General features: G+C 48.9%; 1 protein-coding gene across 1 annotated transcript in view; it reads right to left on the minus strand.

Annotated features, from left to right (window-relative positions):
• LOC149345398 (nicotinamide N-methyltransferase-like) overlaps positions 1-17,217 on the minus strand; it is a 66,976-nt gene that overhangs the window by 37,251 nt on the left and 12,508 nt on the right. The window contains exon 3 of the mRNA XM_089547420.1: positions 7,620-7,706. Coding sequence (XP_089403546.1) covers positions 7,620-7,706 — 87 coding nt within the window. The remainder of the gene's footprint in view (positions 1-7,619; positions 7,707-17,217) is intronic.

Raw genomic sequence — 17,217 nt, forward strand, 5'->3', positions numbered from 1 at the left:
GCAACCAGGCGGGCGGCGTCTGCTCGGGTGATAGCGTCACGTGCTTATGTAGTGACAGGGCCGGCTGTGGGCAGCAGAGTGTCGAAGGGCAGTAAGGGGTCTCGTCCAAAGAGAAGAAGGGCGAGTAACCAGCGGTATCATGGCGCGAAGAGTTGTAGGCGAAGGTGACAAAAGGCAAGCTTATGTCCCAGTCCCGGTGGTCGTCGGATACGTACATGGCGAGCATGTCTGTCAGCGGGCGGTTGAGACGCTCCGTAAGGCCGTTCGTCTGAGGATGATAAGCAGTGGTGAACTTGTGACGAACGGAGCACGAACGAAGGATTTCGTCAACAACTCGGGAGAGGAAGCAGCGGCCACGGTCGGTAAGGAGTTGACGGGGAGCGCCATGGTGTAATATGACGTCGTGCAGAAGGAAGTCAGCGACGTCAGTGGCGCAGCTGGTTGGAATGGCGCGAGTGATCACGTACAGCGTGGCATAATCGGTGGCGACGGCAATCCACTTGTTCCCCGAGGAGGATTCCGGGAAGGGCCCAAGTAAATCGAGTCCAACACGAGAAAACGGGTCGGTCGGGATGGGAATCGGCTGCAGGTGTCCAGACGGCAGGACAGCGGGTTTCTTTCGGCGCTGACAGACGTCGCAAGCGGCCACGTAGCGTTGGACGGAGCGGTACAGACCAGGCCAGAAGAAACGCCGGCGCAACGCGGTCGTACGTACGGGAGACACCAAGATGACCAGCCGTTGGTGCGTCATGCAGTTGTTCGAGGATAGTGGACCGTAGGCGTCGGGGAACAACGAGCAAGTGCTCAGCGCCATCAGGTCGCATGTTGTGGCGGTACAGCGTGTTCCCGTCCAGCAAAAACCGGGCCAGAGAAGTGTCGCGCCGGTCGGTGCTGACGCGGTCGATGAGAGAGGTGAGGGTGGGATCCAAGCGCTGTTCGTCGGCAATGTGGGAGAGGTCGGAGATGGAGAGGACACAGGGATCCGACTCACAGTCTGTAGAAGGAGGATCGACAGGATAGCGTGACAGGCAGTCTGCATCTTGATGGAGGCGACCGGACTTGTGAACCACGGAAAAGGTGTATTCTTGCAATCGCAATGCCCACCGGCCAAGACGGCCAGTAGGGTCCTTGAGAGAGGAGAGCCAACACAGGGCGTGGTGGTCGGTTATAACAGTGAATGGGCGGCCGAACAAGTATGTGCGGAATTTTCCAATGGCCCAAACAAGAGCCAGGCACTCGCGTTCTGTGATGGAGTAATTCTTCTCGGCGGAAGAAAGAAGACGGCTGGCGTACGCAATCACGCGGTGCTGGTCGCGTTGTCGCTGAGCAAGGATGGCGCCAATTCCGTGACCACTGGCATCGGAGCGAAGTTCAGTCGGGGCAGACGGGTTGAAATGGGCCAATACATGAGGGTTGGTGAGGACGGCGGTAAGACTGGAGAATGCAGTAGCCTGCTCTGGTCCCCAGGAAAAAGGAACGCCTTTCTGCAGCAGATTGGTGAGAGGGCGAGCGACGGCTGCGAAGTTCGGGACGAACCGGCAAAAGTAGGAACAGAGACCAATGAAGCTGCGGACATCGCTGGGCGAGCGGGGACAGGGAAAAGCACTGACGGCACGAACTTTATCAGGGTCAGGTTGTATGCCACTCGGATTCACCAAATGGCCGAGGACTTTGAGTTCGCGGCGACCGAAAGTACATTTTTTTGAGTTGAAGACCTGCGCGGCGGAAAAGTGCCAAGATGGACGAAAGGCGAAGCCGGTGGGTTTCAAAAGAGGGCGAGAAAACAATTACATCATCTAAGTAACAAAGACAGGCGACAAAGTGTGCACTGGCACTGCACGGAGCGCTCGAGGTCGGAATACTGACATTAAATCTTGCCCTCACCATCCGTCATAAAATCCTGTCTTCATCGGCTTGCCGTCACGTCGCAATATTTTAATGTGTTTCCCGCGTTTCGAACGATGCCCATCCCATATCCCGCTGTACTGCCTCGTTTGTGGTTTTACCGCGGATACCTAGTGCTAATCTCCGCACAGATCTCCTATTTGCTTCTAATCATGACTGAAGGTCTGCCCTCAAGCGCAGTACCTCACTCCCGAAAGCAAAAGTAAGCCCCGGCACCATTATTCCTTTCCAAATTCCTCTCAGTACTTCATATTTGTTTTACCTCCATAATACCCACTGTTTCATTATCACGGCATCTCTTATGCCTTTTGCCCTAACATACTGTTCGTGCTTTCCCGTGCATATTTGTCCTTCATTTATCGATTTATCATTTATCTTCGAAGTCTTTTGCATCATATTCATACTGCTGCAAGGTGTACAGCGCATAACATCAATGACATGGAACCCCCCCCCCCCTCCCCCGCAGCCCGTAAATTGGTTGGTTTGAATATCTCCTAAATGTTCTCCTAATGTCTAGGTTTCATCATAAGTGGGCATGATAAGAACATCCACTATGATCACAATGAAGATTGTACCGAGATGATATGAGCGCAATATGAGCTTTTGTGACCACCTTATGGACATCTGATATCTTGTGGAGGATATAATATGAAAATCCAGTGGATGTAACTTGGTTGGCTGGAGGCGAAGGGGAGTGCGCATCGCCTTCGCTACAAGAGCCCATCCCGCTGTGTCGCCCTGAAAGCGCGCAACAGAGCAAGCGGACAGCCGCTGCGGCATCTGCCCGCCGCACTGTGAACGAACGAGGCCCCTTTTGTTTTGGTTGTCTACTCTTCAGGCTAAATATTGTTGCCTGTGGCCTGCGTACACCGTTGCGTGAGTTGCAACGAAGGCGAGGCATCGGCGGCTACCGTGAGTTTTCAAGCCGGTGCCATAAGTAACAAAGGCATTCCTGAGGGCGCTGCTTCTCTTTTGGTAATGGCTGTTTTCATTGGCTCCAGCAGTGGGTTTCATTCTTTGCCCAGCGGGTCCTCTAAAAACTGCTTTGGATGACAGCTATAATATAGTAATGAAACTTTCTTCGCCAGAGTACCGTCGCGAAGAGATTGACTGTTGTCGTAGACGGTTGTGGATCAGTCGCCTTGCCTTCTTGACATTCCGCACTTCCTTCAGGAGGAACTTTGGCTGTGGGCACGGAGCTAGGCAAATCTGCATCTAATAGTTTTTCCACCTGCGACTCGAAACAACGCACCACGCGTGCTTGAAGTATGCTCATGCTGAAAGAAGGAATTCCTCCGTACTCCTCGACACATCGTGAAGCGTGAAACGCCTAGCGGGTCGTATCCACATGAGATAGATGGTTGCAAGTGGTCACTCGCAGGCGGAAAGACAGATGCAGGTTTCCCTAGCTCCGTGACATTGGCTGTGGCAGAGTGAAGGAAGTGCCGAATGTCAACAAGGCCGAGGGGCTTGATCTTCGACAGTCTAAGGCAGTCATACCCTAGATTAACGAACTCTCACATCGGTTTAAGAAATGTGAGGTAAGCGCTTGCACTCGACTAGTTTTTCTGCACCGAACAAGCTCAGCGCGTTGTGTCGGCGTGTGCACAGTGACAGACAGCTGCGCGGCCCATATAATGCGAACCATGCTGTCAGTGTGGTCTGGTTTACGAGGTGCCACACTCGTGTGGGGAAACGACTAAGCGATCGCGCCACGTTACTAAAAATATGCACAGGCAGGAGTTTAGCCGTGCATTGCAATGCCCTTTACTGGACAGCGCGCACGCCTTAAAATATAGAAAACGAAGAAAAAAACAAGAGACACCTTTGAAGCACGAATTATTCAGCGGAGAGGGCAGAGTTGGGTCAACAAGCCATCCGTCAGACTGCCTGAGAAAGCATTAACTTATCTGTAATAAGTTATCTGGTAAGACTAAGAATGGAATAGACTTCACACTATGCGCTCATCCTGGTATCGTGCAGGAAGTGGAGGTCCTCGGAAAGGTGTGTTGCAGGTACAGAATGGTAAGATCTCGAACTAGATTGGGCTTTACGAGGGAACGGAAGAAGCCAGTGAAGCGGAAGCCCATTAACGACTCATGGCAACGCATAGGAATTCAGGATATCGCTGCAGAACAGATATTGGCCTTTAACTGAGGAAGACGATCTTAACGCTCAAGCAATGAACGATAACCTCACAGCTATCATCACTGAGCTAAGATTTAGAAACGCGAAAGCTTCAAAGCGCTGAACGCTACAGACAGAATAGAACTGGCAGAGCTATAAAATTTAATGATAAGCACTAGGTATCCGACTTAACGAAGTATAGTATTTACAGAATCGAGCATGCCTTAAAGAACGGGGGTAGCCTAAAAGCAGTGGAGAGGAAACTAGGCAAACGAAAAACCAGATGTATGCGTTATGAGACAAAGAGGGCAATGCCGTTACAAGTACAGATAGTTAAAGTAGCCGAAGGGTTCTACACAAGTCTATGCAGTAGCCAATATAATCTGAACATTGATGAGAGAGGCAGTAGTGCATAACAATGCGACATACTACCGGTAACAAAAGCCGAAAGAAAGAAATCCCTAGGAGCGATGCAAAGGGAGAAAGCAGCTGTTGGAGGTTAGGTAAAAGCTGATGTGATGGAGAATCAGGGGAGATTGTGCTCGAAAATCTAGCCGGCCTGTATACGCAATGCCTTAGGACTTCGAGCGCACCAGAAGCTTGGAAGAACCCTAACGTAATCTGTATTCTTAACAAAGACATCAAGGACTTGAAAAATTACAGATTGATCAGCAAACGGCCCGTTACCTGCGAGCTATTTACTGAGGTAATCGCAAATAAAATCAGGACAACCTTAGATTTCAATCTACAAAAAGATCACGCAGGCTTTTCTAAAAGAATACTCGACAATAGGCCATATTGACAGTATCAGTCATGCGGTAGGGAAATGTGCATAATATAATCAACCCCAATACAGCCTTCATTGATTAGGAGACAGCATTTGACTCATTGTAAAGCTCAGCAGTCATGCAGACAATGCCGAATAAGGGTGTAAAAGAGTTCTATGTGAAAATATTGGAAGATATCTATAACAACCGCACAGCTACAATAGCTCATTAAGCCAGCAACAAAATTCCAAAAAGGAAGGGTGTCAGGCAGGAAGACACGATCTGGCCAATGCTATTCACTGCTTGTTTATGAAACGTGTTCCGAGGCCAGGATTGGCAACAGTCGGTGATGAGAGTAATGTTGAGCAGTCTCACAAGGAAACAGCAGTTCATAACTAGAATAAAGGCGCTGAAAGGGCTAAAGGAATACGTTTCCTCAGGGCAGGTAGCGACCACTGATCCGGATCATGAGAGGGAATTAACTAGAAGAATAAGAATGGGGTAGAGCGCACATGGCATGTTCTCTCAGATCATGAATGCCGGTTTACACCTTTCCCTTAACAGAAAAGTATACAACAACTGCTGTAAATGGTGCTCACTTGTGGGGCAGAAACGTGGAGGTTAACAAAAAGTGTTCAGCTTAAGTTAAGGACAATGCAGCGAGATCTTTCTGCCACCCCCTGCTCGGCTTGCCTTCTCTTGAAATCCACTCCGTTATCCTAAGGACCAACGGTTAACTTGCCTTCGCATTACATGCCCTGGACAAGCCCATTTTTTCATACTGATTTCGACTAGGATATCATTAAACCGCGTTCTCTAACCCACTCTGCCCGTTTCCAATTTCTTAACGCTACACTTACCATTTTTCTTTCCATAGCTCGCTGCGCTCAACCCTCTTCGTTAGCCTGCACGTTTATGTCCCATAGGTGAGTACCGGTAAGATACACCTGTTGCATACTTTTCTCTTGACGGATATTAGTAGACTGCTACTCATTGTAAAAGAGCACCCTACTTCTAGTTATTTCCCTCTCATGATTTGGATCAGAGGCCACTGCCTGCCGTAGCTGCCGTAACTTGTGAACTGACGTTCTCTTGCGAGGCTGTTGAGCATTAGTTTGGTTTTCTGCATGCTAATTTTTAGCCCTCCAGTTCTGCTCTGCCTGTCTCACTCATTGATCATGGTTTGCTATCTATATCCTGAGTGGCTTAGCAAAGCGATGTCGTCAGCGAATCGCAGATTACTTAGGTATTCTCCATTAACTCTTATCCCCAACTGTTCCCATTTTACGGGGCTTCGGAATACCTCCTGTAAACAAGCGGTGAATAGCATTGGCAAGATCGTGTCTCCCTGCCTTATACCCTTCCTCTTTGGAGTTTTACTGCGGACTCTATGAAAAGACTTCTATCTTTGCGATCGTTATAGATATCTTCCAATATTTTCACATAGAACTCTTTTACACCCTGATTCGGCATTGCCTGCATGACTGCTGAGGCTTCCACTGAGTCAAATGCTTTCGCGTAATCAATGAAGGCTACATTGGGGTTGATTATATTCTGCAAATGTCTCCTCACTGATACTGTCAATATGGCCTATTGTCGAGTATTCTTTTAGAAAAGGGTGCCCGATCATTTGGTTGATTGAAATCTAAGGTTGTCCTGATTTTATTTACGATTACATTAGTAAATAACTTGTAGGTAGCGGACAGTAAGGAGATCAATCCGTAAATTTTCAAGTCCATTACGTCTTTGTTAAGAATTCAGATTACGGTAGAGTTCTTCCAAGCTTCTGGAAAACTCGAGACTAAGACATTGCGTATACAGGGCGACTAGGTTTTCTAGCGCAATCTTCCCTCCATCCTTCATTAGCTCTGCTGTTACCTGATCCTCACCAGCTGCTTTCCCCTTTTGCATTGCTCCTAAGGCTTCTTTTACTTCCCCTTTCTTTACTGGCGGGATGTCCCACAGCTGTGCTCTACTTTCTCTCTCATTAACGTTCCCATTACATTGGGAACTGCATAGAATATGTGCAGAACTTGCCACTTTAACTATGTTAACAATATTGCTAATGATATTGCACTTTTTCTCTGTAAGCGCGTTCATTTGGTTTTTACCTATGCCTAGTTTTAAAAGTGGTTTTTACCACTTTTAGGCTACCTCCGTTCTTTAGAGCATGATCAGTTTTCTACACATTAAACTTCTTTATATCGGCCAAGTTGCGCTTATTTATTAAGTTTGATAGCTGCACCAGTTGTATATACATTTTTTCTGTAGGTTTCAACGCTTTCATGCTCTGGCGTTTCTTAATCAGATTTTTCGTCTCCTAATATAGCTTTCCTTTATCTTGTCCAGCCACCATAGCGCATACTTCTACCTTGCACTCCGCAATGGATAGCAGTGAGATTATCGTTGATTTTTTGAGCATTACGATCGTCTTCCTCACTTATAGCTGAATATCTGCTCTGCAGAGATATCATGAATTTCTTTGCTTTCCCTTGTGCCGCTAACTCGTTAATGGGCTTCCTGTTCACTCATTTCTTTCGTTCCCTCTTCATGCCTAAGCTTATTCCAGGCCTTAAAATTCTGTGGTCGCCACAACGGATTTCACCGAGTACCTCCACATCTAGCACGATGCCAGAGTGAGCGCAGAGTATGAAATCTATTACAATTTTAGTTTCATGATTGGGGCTCTCCCACGCGCACTTCCTGTTGTCGCAACAGTGTGTTAGCAGATCGCATTAAAATTGGAGGGCTCTGCCTTGCGCAACTAATCATCATGGACGGCGACAAATGAACCAACAAGAAGGAGGAAACACAGCTTACCTCGCTAGCGGAAGCCCTGGTCTCCTCGCTGTTGGAAATGACAATTTTGGAGAAGTAGCTCTCGTACTCCTCCAGAGAATCGTAGCCCTGCGCAAGAGGTGCTTCCGGTCAGACAGAGTGCAAGAGCATTGCCGTCATGAGCCTGACTACGCCCACTGCAGGCTGCAGGTCCGTCCCACATCTGCCCCACCCCACAAGCATCTTGATCTCAACCGCTCATCTAACTTTCTGCCGCCCCTTGCTACGTTCGTGTTGTCTTGCAATTCACTTTGTTAACCTTAAGGACCAGCCGGTGTATTGCCTTCCCATCATGCGTCTTACCCAAGCCCATTTCTTCCACGTAATTTCAACTAAAATGTCATTAACCCGAATTCGTTCACTCACCCACTCTACCCGCTTACTCCTATCATTTTTCTTTCCATAAATCGCCATGTTGTCCTTAACTTAAGCTGAACACTTTTCGTTAGCCTCCACATTTCTGCCCCATAGGTGAGTACCTGTAAGATACAGCTGTTGTATACTTTTCTCTTGAGGGATATTGCTAAACTACTTTTTATGATCTCAAAGAACCAGCCTTATGCACTGCAAACAATTCTTACTCTTTCTTTCACCTCTCTTGAATAGAAACTGTGGTCACTACCAGCCCTGAGTCGACTGCATTCTCATACCACATCGTGGGCCCTGCTACCAATCGCAAACTGTTTTCTTCCAAAACCGTTGAACAATACTTCAATTTTCTGTATATGATTAGAACTACCGTTCTACTCTCCCTGTCTTGCTCATTGATCATGTTTTGCTACTTATCTTTCAGTGGCATAGCAAGATAATTTCATCAGCGACTTGCAGTTTACCAAGGTATTCTCCATTGACGCGAATCGACACTTGTTCCCCATGCACGTCTACAGAATCCAGAAGTCTCAGGAGAGTTTCCTTTGCAGCTGTATGGCTGGAATGGAGTGGATGCCAATGAGCAAATACGCCCTCTTATTACAAAGGTATTCCCTGTCGGGGATTCCCTTTGTAGGCGTATGCCTTAGGAGCGAAGGAACGAGCAGCTGACTCGACGTGCAACAGCCCCTCTTTATTTTCTTTCTGGCGCGGCTGCCCTTAGGCCATGCTCTAGGTCCTGGCAAAGAAGGGCGCTAGGGGCTTAGACTTCAGGTCGAAGCCCCACTGAGGACCGGCGGCACTGGCGGGGAAGTGAGGAGTCGGAAACCGCGGACGGGGGCTGCCAATGTAGAGCGGCTCTGAGAGGCACTCAAGCGAGGTCTCCACATAGGTCGACTTGAGGCAGTCCATACTGACTGCCTCATCGCGGCCATTTTGGAGGAGGGTGGCAGTTTATAGGGCGCCGCAAAGGATGCAGAATGGTCCGTCGTAAGCCAGGGTGAGTGGTGCTCGCACAGTGTCGCAGCGAAGAAAAAAAATGGCTGAGGCTTAGCTAAGGTTAAGCCTAGTCAGATGCGAAGCATATTGATGGCTAGGCTTGGTAAAGTTCCTCGCTTTGTTCTTCAGTTGTTGTAGAACGTTGTCGCCGAGCCGCATATTGAGCACGCCGCTTAGCCAGACGTTCATCCCGCTCTTCATCGGTCTCTGTGGCACGCTGAAGCTTTCGCTTCTCGTTCAAATCAGCCTTGCTTCTAGGCGGCATCCGAACACCTGACCGCCTCGTAAGTGCCCGGAGAGTTGTTGTTGTTGTTGTGACTGAGAGAAGGATGAAAAGGAAATTGCACCGGCCTGCTACTGGCTCGAGCCAAGCCACCACCGCTGCCACGTGCAGATAGAGGGGAGTTAAAAGATCAGAGGAAGGAGAGAGAGGAAAGGAAAGACGCGCGTCGCAGCAACAACTGCGTCCGCCGGAGCGGAAGCTGCTCAAAAAACAGATAAGCGGCCTAAGCCGCGCTCGCCGAAGCGAGAACAGATACACTGCCCGGAGTTGTTGTTGTTGTTGTGACTGAGAGAAGGATGAAAAGGAAAATTGCACGGGCCTGCTATTGGCTCCAGCTGAGCCACCACCGCTGCCATCGTGCAGACAGAGGAGAGTTAAAAGATCAGAGGAAAGAGAAAAAGGAAAGAAAAGACGCGCGTCGCAGCAACAACTGCGTCCGCCGGAGCGGACGCTGCTCAAAAAACAGATAAACGGCCGAAGCCGCGCTCGCCGAAGCGAGAACAGATACTCCCGTCTTCTACTGCCCGGAGTTGTTGTTGTGACTGAGGGAAGGATGAAAAGGAAATTGCACGGGCCTGCTACTGGCTCCAGCCGAGCCACCACCGCTGCCATCGTGCAGACAGAGGAGAGTAAAGAGATCAGAGGAAAGAGAAAAAGGAAAAAAAAGACGCGCGTCGCAGCAACAACTGCGTCCGCCGGAGCGGACGCCGCTCAAAAAACAGATAAGCGGCCGAAGCCGCGCTCGCCGAAGCGAGAACAGATACTCAAGAGCTTATCTGCCCGGAGAGCGAGGCAAGCTCAGCTTTATACCGCTGCTGTAGCGTCACGTGGTCAGCTGCAGCGCCTCTGATGTGGAGCCTCCACTGCCGCGGCCGACCGCGCGAGCCGGCAGCCCATCTCTCCTCTGCTGTGACGTCATGTTGTCACGTGGCCAGCCGCCGCGCCTCTGATGTGGAGCCTCCACCGCCGCGGCCGACCGCGCGAGCCGGCAGCCCATCTCTGCTCTGCTGTGACGTCATGTTGTCACGTGGTGTCACGTGGTCACGCTAAACGTCACGTGGTCACGTGGTCAATGGTAGCTCCACCGCCGCGCTCGACGGGCTGTAGTGTAGCTCTAGTAATATGCTTCGCATAAAACATGCGCGAAAGTGGCGGGTCCGGGTGAACAAAGATGGCGTTGCGGCGGCGAGGGCAAGGCGAAATAGGCCGCAGGTCTTTAAAACAGTCGACCAGACGCTGCAGGAACTCTTGAGCGTGGGTGGGCAGCTGCGCTGATGTAAAGAAGTCTCCGGGTAGACGCAGGGGACTACCAAACAACAGCTCCGCTGCAGAGCACTGTAGGTCTGCTCGGAGAACGACCCGTAAACTCAGGAGCACAAGGGGCAAGGCATCAACCCAGTGGGCGCAATTGGGTAGCGAGGGCGGCCTTCAGTTGGTGGTGAAGGAATTCCACCATGGCGTTGGCGCATGGGCGGTACGCAGTGGTGCCCCAGTGCCGGGCGCCGAGAATGAGGTTAATGGAAGCAAACAGGGTGAACTCAAATTGGCGCCCAGGGTCTGTTGTAGCGGTGTCAGGGCAACCAAAGCGAGACAACCACGAAGAAATGAAGGCTCGGCAAACCGTCTCAGCGGTGATGTCACAAATGGGAACGGCCTCTGGCCAGCGTGTGAGAAAGCCGACCATGAACGGTAACCGTGGGACAAGGATAGATCGTTAACAATGCAAGAGCGGGGGCCAGTTGGTGCTTCATACTGATCAAATCGCGCTAAAAGGCACATAAAGACCAAATCACAGACGGATGAAGCACGTACTGTCAACTAGTTTACTTCACAAAACGTGTCGCTTTTATACGGAGCGGGATGGCAAAAACGATCTACAAACCGCATAATCTATTTGGATCTGAAAAGCTGCCTTCACCTTCCTCTCTATAATCTGGCCAGTGACCTTAACCAGTCTAATTCTTTATCTTCGAGAGCTATTGACGGTGTGCTGACGCAGTTTTCTGTACCACAAGTCCTGGTCTTAAAGGCTTCAATGATTTCACGTTCAGTTTTTGTTTTCCCGTGACCTAGTATGGTGGTGTCATCCAGGTGAGGCTTGCATCCTTCTTCTGGCTTGGTTTTGGCGTCGCCTTGGATGGCTGGGTTATTATGATGCAATGGAACCCTCATCATAATGACCCGTCAAATGCTGCGGCATATAATTCCAACTCTTCTTAATCGGCGCAATGAGCCTGAGGACCTTATCCCTTTTTCTTTTCTGATTGTGACTCGTCGTTTTGCATTCTTCAGTGTCCTTGAGCGTTTCGCGTTAATCTTGCCGACGTAACTTATCGGTTATTGCAAGAGGATGCTCACAAATGTTTATTTTATATGATGTTTACCTATGCAATGTAGTCTTTTTTTATTGTTCTGTCCGTGTTCTGTTGCTGCCGGTTTTTATGTACGGAGGTGCGCCCCTCTGTCAAGCCAGTCATAGGCTTTTTGGGTGTACCCCTAACATTCCTGATGTTGAAATAAAGGTATTTGTATTTGTAAAAACAAGAGGCGCTCGGTCAAACCGTGTCTGATTTATTAACCAGACCTACCAAAGTAGAATCCTTCATTGATAATTTTGACAAGTCTCCACCTATGGCAGATATCGAGGAAGCAGTTTAGGAAGCAGTCAGCAATTAGACTAGTGTCCCTACTTCGCAGCATGACGATGTCGAGGATCGATCAAGAAGGAATAACCTGCTCATTCACGGAACCTCTGGTAATGCCACAGGGCTCAGTCGGAAACCCGAGTTAGGGACATATTGCAGACGCTCTGTCTCGTCTTTCTTTTTTCTCCTGTGTGTGTGTGTGTGTGTGTGTATGGTTTGGCGCCTTTGATTTTAATGATGAATAACTACCAACTAGCCCAACAACAAGTTCGTCTAATATTGCAGACGCATCTCAATATTTACCTGCCAAACACCGACTGGGGTCGTTTTCTAGGAATGGGACACGCCCCGTTATTGTTATGTTCTTGGCATTTAAGCTTAAAGAAGGCATCTTTTAACAGAGGGCAAAGCTAAAAGGCTCCGATGTATTTGTGGGCGAGGACTTCTCCAAAATTACTCGGCAGTTGCGTTAGAAACTTATTGATTTTGGGAACGCTAGCCAGCAAAATTTCACACTCCGCTACAACAAAGTTATTTACAAAAAAACCTATGCTTACTCCGCAGCCACAGATGGCGTCTGCGAAATTTATCCTCCTCATGTACCATTGGCCGGGGGAAAACAATTTTTCATAGCTGTCTGCTGCGCGCACAAAGAGCTCAAAACTTATCAATACTTTTCACTAATGCACGAAGTGTACTCAACAAACACGTAGTTCTGTCTTCTGCCATTGATTACGGTTCCGCTGACGATAATTATCATCACGGAAATGTGGCGATCCGGAAAAATAAAAAAAAGCATTAAAATATTGGATTCTGAAAACACTTATAGCTTATACCGATATCGCGGCGTTGGATCGGTAGGAGGTGTCCTTATCGTTTTCATAGATGCACTCGTGTCACACATAATTCATCTTCTATCAACATTACAACTTGTGCGTACACGAGTGGTCATTGCTAACTATCAGTTTATTTTCCGCAGACACGTACAAGTGCAAAAAACACGGACAGAGAAAGAGCTTTGGACAAATTGGACAACACGAGAGACTTGGACAACACGAGCGCAGTTCACCGCGCCTGCTATAAGCGCCTGCAGCCTCTATTTCGTTGTCACGAACTTCAAGGTGTACTGCTTACTTTTATATACTGCATATTAATTCTAGTCTAAATCAAGAAGGAGGAATGCGCTTGGGCAAGGCATCTAATGCGAAGGCAAGAAAACCGATGGTCATAAAGGGTAACACATTCGATTTGAAGGGAACGGAAGGGTAGCAGGAGGCGGCAGAAATTTAGGTGGGCGGATAAGATGAAGAAGTTTGAGGGGATAGGGTGGCCGTAGCTTGCACAGGTCTGGACAGATTGGAGAGATGGAGTGGTCTTTATCATGCAGTGGGCGTAGTCAGGATGATGATCAGGCAGTAAATCGAGGAAGTAAAGTAAGCCTTAAGGAGCATTACAAAGGGGAAAGCAGCTGGTGAGGATCAGGTAACAGCAGGGCTGTTGAAGGACGGTGGGAAGATTGTGTTAGAAAAAAAAATGGTTGATTTGCGTAGTTAGGGCAAATGCGAACTAGGTGCGCTAGCAATTCGTTTTAACCCCGGTTCCAGGGATCAGATCTAGTAGATGGCTGTTCTTCGGATAGCGATAATGTTTAAAGTTGATATTGGTCGTTCTCCTTTACACTCATAGATCCCTGGCAATCCTCATGCCACTCCTGGCACAGTAGTTCAGCGGTCAAGCACCCTTCTATGGCAGGTGCTACCACCGGCGTTAGGTTGAATGTGTGGGGTTGCGACTCATATTAGACTTCCCGAGCAGCCTCTCGCGATTTATTGAGATGGCACCTTATTTGATGGGCCGGTTGGTAGGAAATAAAAATTACGAGCTCAAAACCTTTACTCCAGGCCGGCCCATGCCAGGCGTACAAAGTCAGTTCCTGATAGTTTACAACTGACAACTTCCACCTCTTTTCTCTTCTGCTACGTCGTCTTCACTCGCCGTCGCTTTTCCCCCTTCGAAGCCCACCGGGCGAGTTAGGTTGTGTCCCGAGAGTGGCGCCGCTTCAGACGAACGACATGTGAGAGTTCAGTTTTCGCGGAACAGTGACCAGTTGCGGTGAGGCGCGATCTGATGTGTGATGTCACTAGTTCTGGCCACAGCCACTTAAGGACCACCTATTTGGGCCAGTAGCTTTTTGCGCGAGCCGCGACGCTTGAGTGGACCCCAAAGGCGTACCATGCCGCATGGAGCGTAGATAAGGTGCTGGCGGTGGCTATCGTAGCGGTCCTTGAAGCGCTCTTGAGAAGCAGTAGATCACTGGCGGGCAATCCGACTAACTTTTCAGCTAATGACAGCATCTCGGCAATACAAAAGGTTGTCACTGGTAGAAAATGGTAGAATGGCGTCTAGGGTGCAACGCGGCGGGCGAGCATACAGGAGCTAGAATGGACTGCATCCAGTCGTTTCATGTGTGGCGGTATTGAAGGCGTATTTGAGGAAGGTCAGTATGGTGTCCCAGTTCTTGTGGTCAGAAGCTACATACATGGCAGTGGTGTGGTCTCTGTCACTGTCAAGATGTAATGCTCCGAACTGTCTCTGAGGGAAGCAGCATTCGCGAAAGACAGTCTGCGCCGGCGTGTCGCAGGCCGCTCTTGTATGCGACATTGAAGTCATACTCCTTTAGACGGAGGGCTCAGCGCGCGAGGCGACCGCATGGACCTCGAAGACTGACGAGTCACCAGAGGGAGTGATGAACAGTCACCATCGTGAATGGATGGCTATACGGCTACGATTGGAACCTATGCACGGCGAAGATCAGAGCAAGACATTCTTGTTGGGTGACAGTGTAGTTGCCAGGACAGCAGCTTGGGCATGTTGGTTATTCATTTGTGACGGAACAGCGCAAAACACCAGGACAAGAGACAAGCGCTGACTTACAACTGGTTTTTATTTCGAAGAAACACTGCTTCTTATACCTTCTTCCCCCTCAAAAAAACACAACTAATGCGTCACAACCATATCGTTCAAGCGTCCAAAAAAAAACATAAGATAAATAATCACAGAGATTTATAATCACATTTTTAACATTTCAAATTCTTTCTTAGTCAAAGCAACAGACGGCGTGCTGACACAATCGTCGCGCAGACTCGCTATCGAAGCTGCCTCGATTATTTCCCTGACTAACTGGTCTTTGTGATTAGCCAAAGCACCTGTTTTCCAGAAATGCAAAGCTTTGGCTAATCACAAAGACCAGTTAGTCAGGGAAATAATCGAGGCAGCTTCGATAGCGAGTCTGCGCGACGATTGTGTCAGCACGCCGTCTGTTGCTTTGACTAAGAAAGAATTTGAAATGTTAAAAATGTGATTATAAATCTCTGTGATTATTTATCTTATGTTTTTTTTGGACGCTTGAACGATATGGTTGTGACGCATTAGTTGTGTTTTTTTGAGGGGGAAGAAGGTATAAGAAGCAGTGTTTCTTCGAAATAAAAACCAGTTGTAAGTCAGCGCTTGTCTCTTGTCCTGGTGTTTTGCGCTGTTCCGTCACAAGTGTAGTTGCGCACTGGCTTGCTGAGGGAGCGGGTCGCGTATGCAGTAACGTGCTCTCGGTCATCATGGCATTGAGCCAGAACAGCGCCAATGTCAACATCACTAGCATCAGTTAGGTTTATGGGGGTTTGACATCCGAGAGCGACTCAGGCAATTAGGGACGCCGAAGTGAAGGGCTCCTGAAATTTCCACCACCTGGGGTTCCTTACCGAATTGCGTCAGTTTGAACTTCTGTTGGTGTGCAGTGCTCGAAATGCTGGAGGACGGGGTGTGATGTCATAAGAAACTTAAGCTGGCGGAATGAGGCATCGCACTCAGGAGTACATTGAAACGAAGCTCCTTTGTGCAGAAGGCACTTCAGTGGATAGGCAATGACGGCAAAGCGATGAATAAGACGCCAGAAATAGGAACATAACCCCACGAACATGTGGACCGCTCTGACGGTCTGTGGTGCTTGAAATGACCACAGAGCCACCGTATTCTCAGGATCGGCCTCACGCCCTGTTCGTCGACGAGATGGCCGAACACCAACGCTTGACGCTCGCCAAATCGACACTTCTTCGAATTGAGGACTAGGCCGGTAGTATGAAGCAGTCTAACACACGAGCTAAGCGGTCATGCTAGTAGAATGTTTTACCAAAAATGACGACGTCATCAAGATAGCATAGACAAATGTTCCATTTCATATCGCGCAATACTTGCTCATAAACCTATCATAAGTCGCAGGCACATTGAAAAATACAAACTGCACAATAATAAATTTAAAGAGGCCATCCACGTTACATCCGCGTTACAAGATGCACCGGAATCCGCCAGTAATCTGATCGCACATCTACGCAGGAAAATAAGAAGCGCCAGAGAGGCAGTCTATGGCGTCATCAATGCTAGGCAAAAGGTACACATCTCGTTTGGTGACGGCGTTTAAACGGCGGTAGTCCACACAATGTCGCCATGTCCTGTATTTTTTGCGGACAAGAATTAGGGGAGCATCTCAAGGGCTCTACGACTCCTGAATGACCTCGTTCTCAAGCAACTCTTGGACTTGGTCGTGAACCGCTTCGTGCTCCGACGCCGACACACGATAGGGCTTCTGACGGATCGGGTGGGACAAACCGATGTCGATAGTGTGTAGAGACGTGGGAATAGAGGGTGATTCACTGGTTTGGGAGAATTCTGAGGCAGCTGAGTACTGCAGCAGAATGTCTACTATCAAGCGGCGTTGAGCTGCGCTGAGTGTTCCGTTGATCATGCCGAGAATGGTGGGTCTAGCAGTAGACTAGGCTATTGCGCAGGTTCAGCCGGGGCAGCTGCGACCGACGCAACTACTGGAGGCTCATCGGGTTCACACAGAGAGTTTCAAGCAGCTCAGCAAAACGACGGGCACAGAATATGAATTGTCCACAACCACGCGCTGCCGCTAACAACTGATATCAGACAGTGCGGCGCTATGACATTGGGCTTTCAGCAGGTCGAACGTACGGGCGCGACTAGAGCTTCAGAGATTTTCACGGCTGGCAGATGCAGCGAACATCAGGACGCACACTGCAGTCCGCGATGGCACGACATTATCTTGGGATACACAAATCACCGTTGCTGCGCAGCACGAACTTTCCATGAGGCTGGGCACATTCATGCACTCGCAATAAATCTCACTACTGCCGCAGTCGACTGTTGCTCCACACAGCTTCAGAAAGTCTATTCCTAAATTGATGTCATGGGTAGAGCTAGGGATAGCGAA

This window comes from Amblyomma mixtum, chromosome 5, assembly GCF_055824585.1.
Source record: "Amblyomma mixtum isolate Tamu chromosome 5, ASM5582458v1, whole genome shotgun sequence".
In the NCBI taxonomy this organism is placed as follows: Eukaryota; Metazoa; Arthropoda; class Arachnida; order Ixodida; family Ixodidae; genus Amblyomma; species Amblyomma mixtum.